This window comes from Pristis pectinata, chromosome 8 (assembly GCF_009764475.1).
Source record: "Pristis pectinata isolate sPriPec2 chromosome 8, sPriPec2.1.pri, whole genome shotgun sequence".
NCBI classification, from domain to species: Eukaryota; Metazoa; Chordata; class Chondrichthyes; order Rhinopristiformes; family Pristidae; genus Pristis; species Pristis pectinata.
In genome coordinates, this window is record NC_067412.1 from 77,651,045 (window position 1) to 77,668,680 (window position 17,636).

Sequence of the window (17,636 nt, forward strand, 5' to 3'; positions counted from 1 at the left end):
TCAAGAAAATCCCCATTTTTGAGGTATGATAGTAACAATTATAGTGAGAAAGAGGATCTGTCTGAGAGGAGGCATTATTAATTGGATGATGAATGGGAAGTTGATGATTGAGACCTATGGAGATGTGATAATAAGCTCACTAAAACAAAATTGACAAATACAAAATAATAGGAAAAAGCTATAGGGAAAGCGGAAGAGTGGGACTAATTAGATAGTGCAGCTAAAGAGTCAGCACAGATAGGAGAGACTGGCCAGTATTGGAATAATTTAGTATCCAATATTTGAAGTAATATACTTAATAGTGACTATGTACAATGATGCAGTGAGGAGTTGGAGCATTATTTTGGGTAGTTGCGGTTTCAGTGGGATTGAGGTAGCAAGTGATCAAAGTGCACTGAGTGAAATCTGAAAAAACTGGATTACATTTCCTCACTATAAAATACCTATTGAAATTGGCCACACAATTGAGAATGCCATACGATGCCTTCAGTTTATTATGAAGTGGCAGTGTGCTGTTTACTTGGTGACACTGGAACCGGTTGTCATCGAATCTCTATAATGCTCCAGTAAAATTGATTTAATTATGCACGAATTAAAAGGGCATGACAGGATTGCAAAATAAAATAACCAAATAAAGTAGAAGGGAGTGTGGCCCATAAACAGGAGAGGTTGAATGTAGAAAAGGAGTATGATTGTAATGAAAATAGTTTCAAAATTGTTTCCTGGCAAAATAGAATGTCTACAACCATGAAGAAAAAAAGGTGTGGACCATTGGGTGGGCAACAGGGTCCTGCAACGCAGAGACACAAGAAATTCTGCAGATGCTGAATGTATCTGGAGCAATACACAAAAAGTGCTGGAGGAACTCAGCAGGTCAGGCAGCATCCGTGGTGGGAAATAAACAGTCAATTTTTCGGGCTGAGACCCTTGATCAGGACTGGAAAGGAAGAGGGCAGAAGCCAGAATAAGGTGGTGAGGAGAGGGGGAGGAGCACATGCAGGCAGGTGATAGGTGAGAGGGGGAAGCTAGTGGGTGGGAGAGGGGGAGAAGATGTAATAAACTGAGAGGTGATAGTTAGGAAGCCAAGGACTGAAGGAAGAGGAATCCAGTAGGAGAGGGCAGTGGACCATGGAATAAAGGATGGGAGGTGGAGGAGGAGGAGGAGAGGAGATGGGCAGGTCAGCAAGGTGGGGGAAGGGAGCCATGGGAATAAGGGAAGACAAGGGGGGGAGGGGAAAGGAAAAGAAGGGGTGGGGCCTGCAAATGGAGAGAAAGAGGATGGGGCCCAGAAGTGGTTTGGACCAAATGAAAAGGACTGAGAGGAGGACGGACAGCCTGGATGCCAGGCCTGAAAATAGCTTGAAGTAGGGTAGACAGATCGTGCGGCAGAAATTTGGATTGAACAACCGAGACCGTCATTTTAATTTGCATAAGAGAAAAGGATAAAAGTGGGGTGAAAACAATTTAAATGGGAGGCCAAATTTGGGTTTCTGAGTGATTGTACTGGAGTGGTCTTAGAGAAAGGGACATTGGAGTTGAAAAGCTGCAGCAAACTTTAAGACTGCTGGGAAATATCAATGACTAAAGAATATGATTTTGCTTTAATAACTGAATTTATGGCATTAAGTTTCAATGAATAGTTAGAGAAAAAAGTAACCTGTTTCTCAGAGAGAAGCTTGGCTAAAGACTCCTAAGTAATACCAGTAGACTTTGTTTTGTTTAGGCCATTGTAATTGTATTGGGCAATCCCAAATGTCGGTATCTTCCACAAATGCATCCAAGAAGCAAAGTGTCACTAAAACAAAATTGACAGTCCAACCAAATGTATGATTAAAATATAATTCACATCTTAAAAGACAGTGTACTGTGGTACTCAATTACAAAAGCTTCTCTTGAATTGGTATGCATCATATGATCTAGTTCTGAAATGAATATATAATGCTACTTCATGTGTAAAGATGTGAGTGGATACCTTGTGCACCACCTCTCACTTTACCCACCACTTGTGGCATTTATAATGATGTGTCAGCCCCTTTTCTGGAATACTCTCCTTTTGTCAACTTATCCTTTTTAACTCAATGTTATTATTTAGCTGCTGGTAACATTTTTGTAGTTGGATTGTCATCCACGTTTATCTGATTCTAGATGTGAAATGCTTTAAGCTTCTTTATATACTACTCAACAACACTGTATTTATATTATTCCTTTGGAATTCAAGCATGCACAAATTAATTGATGAAACAACAGGGCTGAAAGTTCAACTTGTGCAAAGAATTAAATAACATACAAAACAACAGGACAGGCCACTTACCAATCGTCCATATCAGTACTTCATGAACTCAACCCATCCTTTTCCTAAATCTTTTGTTATGAACCCAAGCTGCTTTCTTCCAGCCTCCACTAAAATGCATCCATACTATTCACCTCGCCTACTTCTTGGGGTAGTGAGTTCCTTTTGGGCAAGGAAGTTTCTTCTTAATTCCCCATGTGATTTCATGATTATGTTTTATTCATGGCCTCCAATTTTAACCAAATGTACAAGAGGAAACATTCTCTAGACTTTCAAAACCAGTTTTTCTTTTTTAAAAAAAATTGACTACAGGTCTTACCCCCCCGCCCACAGGTTACAGCAGGGTTCTGTTCCTGTGAACTGTTTGTAACCTGAACAGTTCTCAAGTAGGAAAGGTGGCCATGAACTGAGTTCCCACACGACAGAAGATACCTGCAGCAGCTGGCAAATCCATCCCACTGGTTTCCCAAACGCTCATTTGTATGATCGGGCTGTACATAAGTCGGCCATTCGTAAGCTGTGGAGGACCCATATTGGGCTAAATGGAGTGTAAACTTTTCTGCTCAAGCTGAAGTATACAGTACTCCCAAATATGGATTTTAAGTTCAGCATAACTTTTCTTTTGAATTCTCCTTTAAGAATTAAATTAAAGTTTATTTTGTCTTTGCAAAACTGGATCATCATATTTGTTTAAAAAAACAATTTGTATGGCACCTTCTAAATCTATTTCAGAACACCCAAATCACTTTAGTCAAGACCTTACCTATAGTCATTGTTACAATGTAGGAAACGTGGTTGCTAATTTGCATAAGTCAAGCTCTACAGTAAAAATGACCAGATAATCAAATATAGAAATGTTGATTATGGAATAAATATCAGTCAACATGCTGCTGGTAACTTTCCTGCTCTTCTTTTGTGACCTCCTGAGAGAACTGATACTGGAGCAGTCCTCGTGTACTACATTGGAGATTCAGCTTTATTTCTGAACATGCAGAGTTGGATGTAAAAGTTCTAATTCAGTCAAGGTGCAATCAGCTGGTCCATTGGTGATGCATTTTTATTGACATGTGCATTTATATTCCAATTGCCTTGCTCCACAGCACAGTTTGGATTCTTACATTTCAAATTATGCAATGATCTAATTTTGCAGAACTAACTTCACACTTATAAGGGAGTTTAGTCTTGAAATTTCATTGCAATTTTCCTCAGTATTGATTACAGTACTCTACTACTAACATTTGCATATTTAGAAAATGTGTTAATTTCATAGCTTATTGTTATTAATTGTGAGCAGTTATACTCCCAGCATAGAGCTCCAGTTCCCACCTCTTCTGGAAAAATCAACCCTTTACCCTTGCTTCACCCTCCCTTGCAGGCAGCTAACTGTCCATTTTGCTACTTGTGCACCTGACTACATGTTCTGAATTTGTTGATTAAATTGTTATGTTGTACCTTTTGCAAAAACATTTTGAAATCTGGATACCATATTTGGTCATGTCCCTCCCAATGTTACCTATACAAAGAATTAATTGGGATTCACCAAGCAAGATTGGAAAATTTGAAGTTCTTGCTGCCCATTTGTTTGGTTTTCTAGATTTTTCTCTGTATGAATTCCACTTTCTTACTCTGGTAGGTTCAACTTGAATGTACAAAATATATTTTGGGGAACAACAAAAGTCAAACAAATCATGTAATCTGTAAATTTAGAAAATGTGATTTTGATTTCAAAGTGTAAAATGTAGTATATTCAAATGCTTCATCAATTACCTTCCATCATGAAGATAAGACGTGGAGATCTCTGCTCAATATTCAAATTATTCACAACTAGTCAGCAAATAAAGCACCCCAAGTCTGCAGGCAGCAAGAGCTAGACAACATTAGGGCATGGGGTGATAAGTGAAAAGTAAAATTCATGCCACAAAAGTGCCAAACAAAGATCACTTCCTACAAAAGAAATTCTAACCACCTTCCCTTAACATCCAATGGCATTGCCATTGCTAAGTCCCCCACCATCAATATCCATTAATCAGAAACTCAATTTGATCAGCCACATAAATACTATGGCTACGAGGGCAAGTCAGAAGCTGGCTCTCCTACGGCGAGTGACTCATCTCCAGATGCCCCAAAGCCTTTCCATCATCTATAAGGCACAAATCAGGAGCAGGATATAATATTTTCACTTGCCTGGATGAATGCAGCTCCAACAACTCAAAAAATCATCTGAGACAAAGTAACCTGCTCGCTCTAGTCATTAATTCTGTCCATCATCAGTGTAAAGTGGCTTCAGTGTGTAACACCTACAAAATTACCCACCCAGGTCCTCCCAAAATTGTGACCTGTACCACCAAGAAGAATAAAGGCAGCAGGTACAATAGGAACACCACCTCCAGGTTCCCTTCCATGTTGCACTGTCACTGACTTGGAAATATATCCTTACTTCTTTATCACCGAGTTTGAATCCTGGAATTCCCTACCCAATACCACTATTGTAGCTTCACCAGGATTGCAGTAGTTCAAGAAGGTAACACCACTGCCTTCAAGATAATTGGGGATTAGCTATATATGCTGGCATTGCCAGTGACAATCATCCTTAAGAAAACAATAAAGTTATAAAATTATTATTAAAGTCATCAAAAGCAGACCCTGGCAGTAGGAACAATGTGGGGAAAATAGACTAGAAAGCAGAAAGGGCAAGAAAACCAAAGTAAAAATAGATTGGGGAGAAGATTATTTATTGTGTATCAACCATACTTTCCAGACACAGAATTTAAGGCTTAAAAAGTAAAAAAAATTCTTAAGTGTATTGTTGGCCTTTGTAACATTTGCTTGAGAAGCATGCATTCCACTAGATGATAGAGAATTAAAAAGTACGAGAACCATTTGCTCTATAGGAACATATTAATTAAATAACTGGGCTCAGCAATGCTTTTAGGAAAGCGGGAGAAATATCACATAAACATTTACTTATTTCAGTGAACGAATTGATTAAATAATTCAATTAATTTTTCAAAAAAAATTATTTACCGTCCTCGCATGAAAAAGTAGAAGTCGTGCAACTGCAAAACTAGTAATTTATTAGTATTTGGTTAAATCTCGATGTTCGAACCGTGTAAATCTCAACAATTTAAAATAATTCCAGAGGACCAATTTGTTTTGGTAATTTTTCTTTGTTTTTGCAATGTTTAGCTACATCTTCAACAGAATAAAAGTCGACGAATGACATTTTAAAATCTCCGCCCGCCTTCAGCATAACGCAGGAGCCAAGCACATGCCAACCTTCGCCTCAGACTAAAGTGATGGAGCCAGGCCTAAAGTCTGTGTGACAGCGGCCCTGACCAATAATATTCCAATCCACTGGCATTTTGCCTTTGTGACATCACAGATGTTCTTTTATAATCCAATAGAATTAACCAATCCTCAAGCGAGAGGCGGGAAAACATAAATCTCATTTTTAAAGTTAGGTTGAGGCGAATAATTTTTCCCAGTGTCCTCTGCTCGCGCTCTTCGCGGCTTTCGTTTGTTCGTCAGAAGCGCAGTGGCCTGTAATTGAGGTAAAAAATCAAATTACACGAAAAACACGCTCTCAGCTAAAATCTACACCGTTTCGTTAACTACCGGGTACGCAAAAATACTTAAAATCTGAAGCGAACTACTACAAAAATCGACGCCCAGAACAATTGAGCGGGTGGCGGGATTTTTTTTTGTTTCCGTTAAAATTTTCAGGCTCGGGTTTGTCTTTTTGTCCCTTCTTCAATCTCCAGAATCATGCAAGATCACATTCAGAAATCCGGCGGGAGGAACCGCTCCGACAATACCAGCCCCCGCAAGAGGGAATACCGTCAGGAGCAAGGCTCGGGGCCCGGCGCCGCCAACAACCACCATCACCAACAGGCCTCCAGACATGGCGAGCGGGCCGCCACCGGGCCCGGAATCACCGTCGACATGACCAATTTCCGCAAGCCCGGCGAGAAGACCTACACGCAGCGCTGCCGCCTCTTCGTCGGCAATTTGCCCAACGATGTGACCGACGAGGAGTTCAAGAAGATGTTTGAGAAGTACGGCGAGCCGTCCGAGATCTTCATCAACAAGGATAAAGGTTTCGGCTTCATCAGACTGGTGAGTGTGGCTCCCTCCGTCTTTGTTCTCGGCCCCTCCCCCCACGCACCATTTCATGCATTTAAAGCCTCTTTCCACCGGCCTTTGGTATATAAACGAACACGGGAATGCACGTTCAACGTAAATTTGAAACCTTGTGATATCTTTAAATATCACTTTTCCGCCCGTTAATTTGAAAACGCCGTATGCCATTACGTACAGGGAAACGTGGGTTTCGTGTTAAAATTCTGACAGGCATGATAATTCTGATCACGGGCGAAAAGCTTATTTGGCGTTATGATGGTCCAAACCAGTGTTTTTTTTCTTAGCAGATGCCGATAGTGACATGTATTTACTATTCCTTAACATTTTCTATTTTGTAACTAACAGATTTCTACCAATGGAATAAGAGACCTATTTGGACACATGCAGAGAGCAATATCATAATTCTTTAGTGGGGGTATTAAGATCAGATAAGATACCTTTATTAGATGCTTTGCTTCTTGTTGGAACAGTTTCTCAGAGTTTGGAGAGTATGCCATTTCAGTTTTTAATTTTTGCCTAACTTCATGTTTACAAATATAAACATTGTTGGCTAAGAATGTAAGAATTAGTAGTTGTTGGACCTATTCTGCCATTCGTCAGGATTGTGGCTGATCTACCCAAGTATCATTTTCCTACACAGTCCCTATATTCTGTGATTCCCTAAAGTTCCAGAACTCTCTGCTTTGAATGAACGATTTCTGAGCCTCCACAGATCTCTAGGGTAAAGCATTCATGACCTTCCAAGTAAAGAAATCTGGCCTCAGGTGAAACGTCTACCCTGTCAAGCCCAATGAGAATTTTATAACTGTCAGTAAGATCGCCTCTCATTCTTATGACTCTAGAGAGTACAGGCCTTGTCTGCTCAATCTCTCCTAATACTGCAAACCTGCTATCTCAGCAATCTTCGTTGCACTTCCTCCATGGCAAGTATAACTATCTTTAAATAATGAGAGCAGAATGGTATGCAGTACTCCAGGTGTGCTCTCACTGAGACTCTTTATATTTACAGAGAGGCACCTTTATTTTTGTACTTAATCCTCTTGTAATAAAGGTCAATGTAACTTTTGCATTCTAATTCTGCACTGCACTTGCATGTTAACATTGTGATTTTTGGCACAAACTGCTCAGTCCTTTTGAACATTTCCTCGTCTCTCCATCTAAAGTACTCAGCTTTTCTGTTTTGTGCAATGAAATGGATGACTTCATGTTTTTCCATGTTAGATTAAATCTGCTATGTTCTCACTTACCTGTATCCCCTTGAACCCTGTCCCTGCTCACAATCCCACTTGGCTTTGTAAGTTTAATGAATGTTATTGTTGATATGTATTGTGAGTAGCTGGGACACGAGCATTGATCCTGTGGTACCCATCCCTTTACAGCCAGCCAATCTGAGGAGGTGTATGTCTGCTCTTTGCTTTCTGTTGGTTAACCAGTTTTTAGTCCATATTATCTTACCCCCAATTCCATATGCTCTAATCTTGATATGTGGGAACTTAAAAAATGAAAACTTCCTGAAAATGCCATTGTACCACATCCTCTGGTTGTCCTTTATCATTTCTGCATGAAACATCCTTAAAGAATTACAATAGGTTGATTAAACACAATTTACCTTTCATAATCTGTGCTGACTCCTCCATCCTATTATTTGCTAGGTATTCCATTATTACAACATTTTACCCACAACTGATGTTGGGCAAACAAATTGGCAGTTCTCTGTTCACATGTATTTGTTTAACTTCTGTGCTGTTTCCCTGTTCCCCATTATAAATTCTCTTGCCTTTGTCTATAAGGGACCCACTTTGCCCTCTTTTCTTTTTTAACTACCTGTAGAAGCTCTTATCTTTTCACTTCTCATATTCTATCTTCCCTTTGTCAATTTCTTCTGCCTTCTTTGCTTATTATAAAATGTTTCCAGAACCTCAGATCTCACTATTTCTAGCAAATTTAGAAACCTCTTTCTTTTGATTTTAATACTGTCTTCAAAGCTTAGTGTTAACTAGTCAAGTGTGTAAAGTTGGATTTGCTGAAGATTTTCCATGTAAGCTTGTTTGAATGAAGCCCCACACCTATTCTCTGGTGTCTACTCTGAGGAAGCTTATTGTTTAGATCAACATTTGTCCTTTTTAAGGCTACTTCATTAAGCACTTCCTTTTCTGTCATTTTTTTTGTACAGGTCACTTGTCATTTGTATGTGAAATCTGTTGGGATGTTTGTAGTTCCCTAACTTGTCTTAAGGCTATAGAATTTTGAATTAAAATAACATGAACATTACATCTCTTAATTTATCTTGTACCACTTGCAAGTGCAGGCACTGTTCCTTGAACAGTTTGTTTTAATGAACAAAATCAGTTCATTTGTTCTAAAATGGGAGGATGTCAAGAGATTTGTTATATAATCCAGCCTTACTTCATGTAAACTAGACATCCTGATGTGAGTGTTTTATGTCATGACAATGACATTATTTGTCTTTCCATTGCTCTAAATAAATTGCAATTGCTGGTTATCACACTGTATGTGAAATATTTATTTTACATTATTTTTGTCTCCTTTTAGTTCTACAGGATTCTATATGATTGGCCAGATGTCCATTGAGGCGGTGATATTTGACATTTGTCTTCCAAAAATTTGAAGGCCTTAATCAATTATTACTGTAACTCACTGAGTTGATGAATTGTGAAGACCAGATCTGTTCTGTAATCTGATTTTTGGGCATGTCAACAAGGAGAATACACAAGCATTGGTGTTAAATTCCCTAAACTAGGAAGTGGTAGTGAGGGAATACTCTATTAATTACCATTTAACTTAAGTGGCCACTACTAATGTAAAATTGTGGCCATGTCAGATTTATGTACAGTTTTACATTGTAGGGAATTAAAATGCAGCCCAATTCTGTCATTACACTGCATATTTTCCACGTGATTCTTCACGGTGATTAGGCAAGCATGGGTATGTTACCCTTCAATTACCTACTACCCCCTTTCAAAAAAGAATTGAAGTTTTTTTCCTCTCCCTGTGGTTTAGATTAACTAAAAATTTCCACTACAGGCCACCCCTGCGTTACAGGGTGGGGGCTTGTGTTTGCTGAAAACTGTATTGTGATTTTTCTGAAATGCATCAAGAAATGCAAGTTGAAAAAAGTTATGGAATTTATGTGAAAAAAGTAAATAAATATAAGTGAATTTTATTGCTCATCATATTTGCAGGTCATAACTTGTGAATTTTGTAAGGGTGAATTCCTGATATTTGAATGGCTGTGATGCGGAGGTCATCTATATAGATAGTTTGTGATTTTTTTTGTGTGAATGCAACCAATGAGGATCATGAGTTAAAAATAAAATAAAAACTGCGGATGCTGGAAGTCTTGACCTGAAACGTTAGCTATGTTTCTTTTCCCACAGATGCAGCCTAACCTGCTGAGTATTCCTAGCATTTTCTGTTTTTAAGGATCACCATTTGGCCCACGGCAATTCAACAAGAGCATATTGACACAGGTGGTGAAGAAGGCGTGTGGCACACTTGCCTGCATCGGACAGGGCATTGAGTACAAGAGTTGGGGGCATCATGTTTCAGCTGTTTAGGCTGCACCTGGAATATTGTGTGCAGTTCTCATCGCCATACAATAGGAAGGATGTGATTAAGCCAGAGAGAGAGTGCAGAAGAGATTCATAAGGATGCTGCTGGGACTGGAGGGCTTGAGTTAGAAGGAGAGACTGGATAGGCTGGAGTAACGGAGGCTGAGGGGTGACCTTGTAGAAGTTTATAAAATGATAAGGGGCATAGATGAAATGGATTGTCAAAGACTTTTTTTCCCCCCAGGGTATTGGAGTAGAAAACTAGAAGGTATAGGTTTAATGTGAGGGGGATAAGATTTAAAGGGGACCTGAGAGGCAAGTTCTTCCACATAGGCTGGTGGGTCTAAGGAATGAGCTGCCAATGGAGGTGGTAGAGGAAGGTACAATTATAACATTTAAAAGACGTTTGGGCAGGTACATGGATAGGAAAGGTTTAGAGTGATTTGGACCAAATTCAGGCAAATAGGACTATCTTGGCATGGATGAGTTGAGCTGAAGGGCCTGCTTCCGTGCGATATGACTCTGACTCCAGATTTTCATGTGACGAGATGTTCTCTCCTCACCTACCCCGTCAATTGGAATCGTGTCTGTTTCAATTAAATCTGCTTTCTTTTAAATTTGAGTGAATACAAGGCTAGCCTGTCCGCCTTCTCCTTAAAGGCAACCTGCTCATTCCAGATTTCAATCCAATAGCCTTTGTGGTACGTTGTCAATGTCTTATGGCTTGTAGGTTCTTGTTTTATGTCCCCTTTCTGAATAAATGGATTCCATTTGTTCTTTTCTAATCTGATAGAAACTTTCCCTGAATCTGGAATTGTGGAAAATTAAAATCAATGCAAGAACTATCTCACTCACCACTTTTTATTTTAAGACTTTGGGGTGAAATCCTTGAGGCCATGTCAGCTTGCAGCTCCCACAACTTGCTCAGTACCACTTGATGAAAGGTCTCGACCTGAAATTTTGACTGTCCATTTCCCTCTATAGATGCTACCTGACCTGCTGAGTTCCTCCAGCATTTTGTGTATTGCTCTCTGATGACTGTTATTTTCCCGATTTTCATCTGTCCCTTGCATTCTGGGTTGTTGTTTGTATCTTCTGTAGTGAAGATGTGCAAATACTTGTTTGATTCTTCTGCCATTTTCTTGACTTCCATTGATTCCCCGGACTCAATTTCTGTAAGGGCCAGTGCTCACTTTGCTAACTCTTTTCAAGATATGTATTAAGACTCTTACTTCCTGTTTTTTTTTTTAGCTAGCTTTGCTTTGTGCTTTAATGATTGCTTTGGTTTTTTTTTTGTTATTTATATTTGTCCAATCTACCACTCTGATACTTTTTTGAGCAATTATATATTAAAATTTTAAGATTTCATGGCACTAGTTTTTCCCCCAGTTAAAATCCACACACTGAAAATACTGCTTAATACAGCTGTTTTTATTTCTGTTTGAACTTCAGAAATTTAACTTGCCACCTTCATCTATGTGATGACTCCAGGTGCAAAAAATTATTCTTAATTCTAAATTTGGATGTTTAGGCTACTAGAACAAGGTATGGGTTGCATTTTAAGTATTGTAACAGTAGATTGCCATGTGTTATTATTAATTGGTGAAAGACTGGATTTTTTATTACTTCATGTATAGCCATTGCTAGTTTGGTTTGTACCAGAGCCACTGCTCCAAAGCTCATTGCAGCCTTGGTCCAGGCATTGATAGAAATAATTAGGTGAGAGTGAGTGTCTCAGCATAGCATTTAATTGAGTATGGCAAGATGGAGACTAATGAAGTTGAAGTCAAAGTGAATAGAGGATTGTGGGAGTAGCGGGGAGATGCTTTTTTTAAAATTCCTATTCCCATTTCGGTTGACTGCTTATTGGTGGTCAGTCAGTGCACCACCAGGATGTCATTGCAGGAGTTCTTCAGGCCAGTGTGAAATTAACCATCTCAGTTACTTCCCTCCATCATAAGGTTTAAAAATAGGCTATTTGTTGATATAGTTAGACATCACCATTCCTTCATTGTCAATAGGTTTTGGTGCTCCTGGAACTCAACACCCAAGAATGCTGTGATTGCTTTCATCACATGTGCTATAGCTTTTTAAGATAGCTGACCATGACCTTCATAAGGATAATTCATGATGGACAGTAAATGCTGGCCTTGTCAGTAAGACCCACATCCCATGAATTATTAAAACAGTTGCCTTTTTATAATGTGTTCATTGTTTTGGTTTTGACATTTTAACTTTGTGCCTATTGCTTGATGTAAATTAAGTAGAGTCCTTGATTGAAGAGTCCTGAAGAGGTGAGGGAGAAAAAGTAATGTAGTTTGTTGCCACTCTACCTGGTGTGGTCTTAAGGGGCTGGGTTCTGTGGTGTGAATCATCTCCTATAAGTTCACATCTCCTCTCTGATGATCAGGAATTTGTATGTCAATGTGACATTGGGAGGTTGTGCAACTGAAACCTTGGGTACTGTTTTAAAAAAAAATTGTGTGGTAAATTGATGAGAATGATTCTGAAGACTATTTGAGGTGCATCCTAATCATCAATTTGTCAACAAACCTCTAAAGATGTTAGGGTATTGGCTAAAGAGCTAAATTTTAGGGAACAGCTTAAAGGGGATCAGGCTATGTGTCAGAATTTGAGTTGCAGAAGGTACTACTTCCTGTGACCGATGGTGTTCCTCCACTTCATCAATCTCAGAGAATGATAATCTGGTGATAGGGTGGGATAAAACCATTGAGATGAAAACGAAGGATTTTTTTGTGCTGGGGGTGGCATTGTTTGGTGAGCAATAGGTGAGGTGGTGGTGGTGGTTGGGTATGGATTTAATGGATCAGAAGCTCTGCTCTGGTTCAACCAGAGTCACTGTTGTGAGTGGTGAAGCAATTTTAAACTATCAGCAAGGGGAGGCATGGAGTCTGGCTGCATGTTGGAGTTAAGATAAAAGATACCTTTATGGGTTGCTCAACTGATGGTTCTAGTTTTCCTAACTACAAGTTGCAGATGTACATCTATCACTGGATGTTGGGAATAGAAGTGACTGAACTTGAGGATGTGGAATGGTTGAGAGGTACTGGTGAGCTAGAGCTGAATATCATCAGTGTTACTATAGAATCTGTTGTTTTCAGTTGAAAACATCCTGGTAATATCGATAGCTATACTATTATGAATGGATGCATCTTGGAAAGTATGTTTTCACTTGTCAGTTAATTCAAACCCAAACCCTGTGCCATTAGCAAGAAACTGATAGATGCAAAGGGCAATTAAGTTTCTTTTTATCTGTCACCATTATCTTTTACATAACATGTCATGTGGCTATGCAGACATGTTGCATCCTTCTCTGCTCACCTTTCCACCCAAGTTGTATCATTAGAGAACAATGATCTGTTGTGCACTGCTTTTTCATCACAAACCACATCTTCGGCAGATTTTCACTGCATCAGGTATTCTGCGATTACGTGTACATCTAGTAGGATATTGCCCACGTCTTAACAGGATAGCATTTACAACCTGGTGCCCTTTCCAAGTCCTGTAGTTTTTCAGCCATGAATTAGAGATAGCTTCGTTTCGAAATTCTTTGATACCAACACCTTGATAACTTCATTGTCCATTTATTAAATTCCACCAGTCGCCAATCAATATTAAATTTTGGGGGTCTAGTCTACCACAGCCAATTTATGCCTTATACCTTTGTAGTTTTCACTGTTTAGATTTAAGACCCTGGTTTCAGATTGGATTAAATCACTCAATCTTTATATAAATCTCTATCATATTATGATCACTGTTCCCCAAAGGCTCTTTGACCATAGTGGATGACAATATAATTCTGATTCCTTTCATGCCTTGCTGGTAACAGCTTCCCAAGCTGAAAATTATTTGTGTTTTATTTTTTTACTTCTTTTGATCTTTATCCTTGAAAATAATCTTTGGTGTATGTTAATATATTACAGCAATTGTGTCTATCTTCATTTTATGAATAACCTTTTATCTGTGGTGTGGATGCTCAAAGAAACATTTGAAGTATTACAGCCACCACTTCTCTTCTCAGCTATATTTGAATGATTGGATCTTCAGAAACTCTTACTAGGTTTATCATGAACATTTCCCTTAATCATAAACTGTTGTGACAGTTCTTGCCATTGCAGTTTTTCTTTATCCTCTTTTACCTTGCCCTTAACAATGGGTTTGGATATTTTGGTGATAACTCTGATCCATGTTCACTGGTCTGTATGTCCCCTCTCTTATAAAGTAAGTAGTGTTATATTTGCAACTATCTATTTTACAGCAGTTGTTGCAGAATCATAAGGAATTTCCTAATCTCTATACACACAGACATTTATCTTGAGTGCAGATCCAGAATTGATAAGGCTTGATGCTACCAAGACATAATTTCCTCCCTTTAATATTCGAGAAGATTTACATTTTTTTTCATAGTTACTATAATAATCTATGTGGGACAAGCTTTGTACAAGATCAAAGAACTGGGTAACTTCATGATCTGGGGTAAAAAGAGAACTGGTTTTTATCTGAACAGATGTTGGGCCAGGTGTCAACTAGTTCAATGTATTTTATTTTAACTTCCCATTCCTTCCCAACTCCTTTTAAGTTTTCTGCATTCTTCTGCTTGAGGTGTAACAAAGTCCATCAGTATGGCGGTTTGATTGGTTCTTTGTTCAGAATGACATTTTTATTGCTGAAAATTAAATCCTGCTTTTTTTGATGACAGGAAACCAGAACCCTGGCAGAAATTGCCAAGGCAGAACTTGATGATACTACACTGAGAGGGAGGCAGATAAGGATTCGATTTGCAACACATGGTGCTGCTCTCACAGTGAAGAATCTTCCTCAGTTTGTATCAAATGAGTTATTGGATGAGGCATTTTCTATCTTTGGACCAGTGGAAAGAGCAGTGGTGATCGTAGATGACCGTGGGAAACCAACTGGAAAAGGCATTGTAGAATTTGCTGCAAAACCTGCTGCACGCAAAGCTTTGGACAGATGCACAGATGGTGCATTCTTGCTGACTGCGTAAGTAATGAATATCAAGCTTTGTTATGTCGGGGATGAGTTTTAAGCAGGAATTCTGTAATTAACTTTTAATGTAATTTTGTCAATTCCACCTCCATGATTTGAGAAGTCCATTGATGTATCTTTTAATGTGCAAGTGTTTAAAATTTCACCTGCTCTGGTGTGGAATCGATGCCCATTTACACTAATTGCTTTGTTAGCTAATCTCAATTAGTGTTGTAAACAGGTTTGAACGTTTGTTGGTTTGGGAGAGGAAAATGAGTTTGAGACCTTGTGTATGGATGATCTATTTAAAATTAGCTGCAAACAAAATGATAATAGGTAGACTAGATGAACATGTATTTTAATTCTACCAGAGCTGTTTGCAGCAGATCAGCTGCCATGCTTGATTAATTTATCTCTGACTGCCTTAAAAGTTGTCAAAAATTAACTTTTGTCTGCAGTATGTATATCAGTCGAGGTTGTCTTTTATTAGTATTATCTTGATGGTATCAAACAAATTTCCACTTAATTTCAAAGATAAAGAAAGAGTGAAATTTCGTTTTGCCTATTCGAGTGTCCATGTAAAGTGGTATGGTTTATTTCTGAAGAGTTTTACTGAAAAGTTTGGGGTCCTTTTAAACCTGGGTAAGACCACACAGCACAGCGAATGGTCTTCATTTCGTCAAAAGGGTATAGAGGCAGTGGAGAAAATGCAGAGAAGATTTACAAGGGTGCTACTGAAGTTGTGAGGATATACATATGTGGACAGGATGAACAAACTTTTTTTCTCATGAAAAGAAAATTTGTAGTGATGATAAAGGCATTTAAAATTATGCAAGGTCTTGATCAAAGATCACTTGCGGAGAAGGCTACATCTGGAGGCCACTGGTATAAAGTAGTTGTCAAAAGAAATCCAATATGGAATTGGAGGAAATCTCTACTCGAGAATTGAGGTGCATCTCACTACCATAGAGTGAAGCACTTAGTATATATGCATGAGGAGCAGCAGCTGCACAAGGACCTGAGGGAAAAGGGAATAGAGTGTTACACTAATAGGTACGGCTGAGAAAAGAAGGGGGGAAGCCAGAATATAGCATAATTGCTAGCGTGAACTGGTTGTGCTCAATGTACTGTTTCTTCCATGTGTCCTTTGTAGTCCTAAATAGATTTCATGGGATATGTGGAACAGAAACTGGACATACAGCACAATAGTGATATAACCCAGGTTAGGTTGGATTGGCAGGGATTTGTCACTGCCTGTCCTCATCTAGAGGTTCCCAAACATTTCTTGGCTTTCTTCTTGAAAACAGATGTCCCATATATTCCCCATTTCCTCCACTATTTTAAAAGTGGTATTTTTTTTGGGGGGTGGGGTGGGGGGGGAAAGAATATGTTTTTTATTCATGGCTAGCATAATGGGCTGATCATGCTGACTTCTGGGTTGACCTGAGTTCCTCCAGTATTTTGTTGTTGTTTCATGCTGGCTTTTATTCAGACTTTGAAAGTCTTGGATTTTTGTTTATGTGCCATGGAACATAGAAATGGGGAACTTGCTAATAGATTTGTCAGTTTAGTCCACTACTGGAGTTCATATAGAACTTGGAGCAGAATCCAGTCTTGCTGGGAGTCCCCTGCGTTGACTTCATTGGATATTGTTGGACAAAGATTTTGGAGGAGGGGAAGGTGTTATATTTAATTGTTTAAGTATTTAATTGTAAAGCTTTTAAATGCCAATGTTAGATTACATTTTTCAAAAATTAAGCCAGGCACAGGTCATTGCTGATTGTCAGGTGGATTTCATGGATGGGTCCTGTTTACAGCAGCTCAGCCTCCAAATTAAGCTCCTGGTCTTGAATGTAGAGTTTCTTTTCCAGCCTGGATTCATGGGTAGCTGGACAAGGGACAGCTAAAGCAGTTTTACTTAACTTTCGTTCCAATTCTATACCAAAAAAAACTTCCTCCAAAAGTTCTACTCGGGTAGAGTTGTTAGAGCACAGAAGTTTTGTTTATTTGTCACAAGCTGAGAGTCTGCTGATATTAGTCGCTTGTTCCAATAATAAACATTTATTTCTTCTTGGAGAGGTAATGTCCATACAATTGAGGTAGATTGGCTATGGAAATAGTATTATTCTCACAAATGGATAGACCTTTCATATGGGATTCTTCAAGGAAAAGTACAAATGAAAATACTAGGTTGTGTTTTTGTACATTATTACAAGATGATTTTTAACTTCCTCTTCTTTCCATTTTTTTAGAATCTTGCCACCTAAAGATTGAGAGGTGCAAAATATAACTCCTGTGCGTTTCTTTCTTCATATTTTGCATTTCCTTTGAGCATATGCAAATTGTCTTTCCAGTAGTAACCTATCCAGAAGTTGAACAATCGATTCAAATTTCCTGGAATGCTCCTGCTGAGCTGAGTCACAGGTTCACCTTGTATTGCTGCTCCTTTGAACTTGCATTCTATGGACCACACTAGCTGCTGTAACTGTGGGTGGCACAGGTGCTTTCAATATGCCACCAGCAACTTTTGGATCTGTCTTGCCATTGCATGCAAAGCATTTGCAAAAGTCTGAATTAAAATCAAACCATAGGAGCAAAGATTAAGCAAACAGTTCTGAATATTTTGC

At 38.8% G+C, this 17,636-nt stretch overlaps 1 protein-coding gene across 8 annotated transcripts in view; it reads left to right on the forward strand.

Annotated features, from left to right (window-relative positions):
- LOC127573860 (non-POU domain-containing octamer-binding protein-like) overlaps positions 1-17,636 on the forward strand; it is a 74,936-nt gene that overhangs the window by 3,536 nt on the left and 53,764 nt on the right. For 2 of the 8 annotated variants that reach the window (XM_052022396.1, XM_052022400.1), the window contains exons 2-3: positions 6,052-6,406; positions 14,723-15,024. In XM_052022396.1, coding sequence (XP_051878356.1) covers positions 6,056-6,406; positions 14,723-15,024 — 653 coding nt within the window. In that variant the 5' untranslated portion in view covers positions 6,052-6,055. Of the gene's footprint in view, positions 1-5,378; positions 5,842-5,885; positions 5,909-6,051; positions 6,407-14,722; positions 15,025-17,636 lie in introns of those variants that run through there. The other 6 variants (XR_007956819.1, XR_007956820.1, XM_052022398.1 and 3 more) reach the window with 6 other exon arrangements.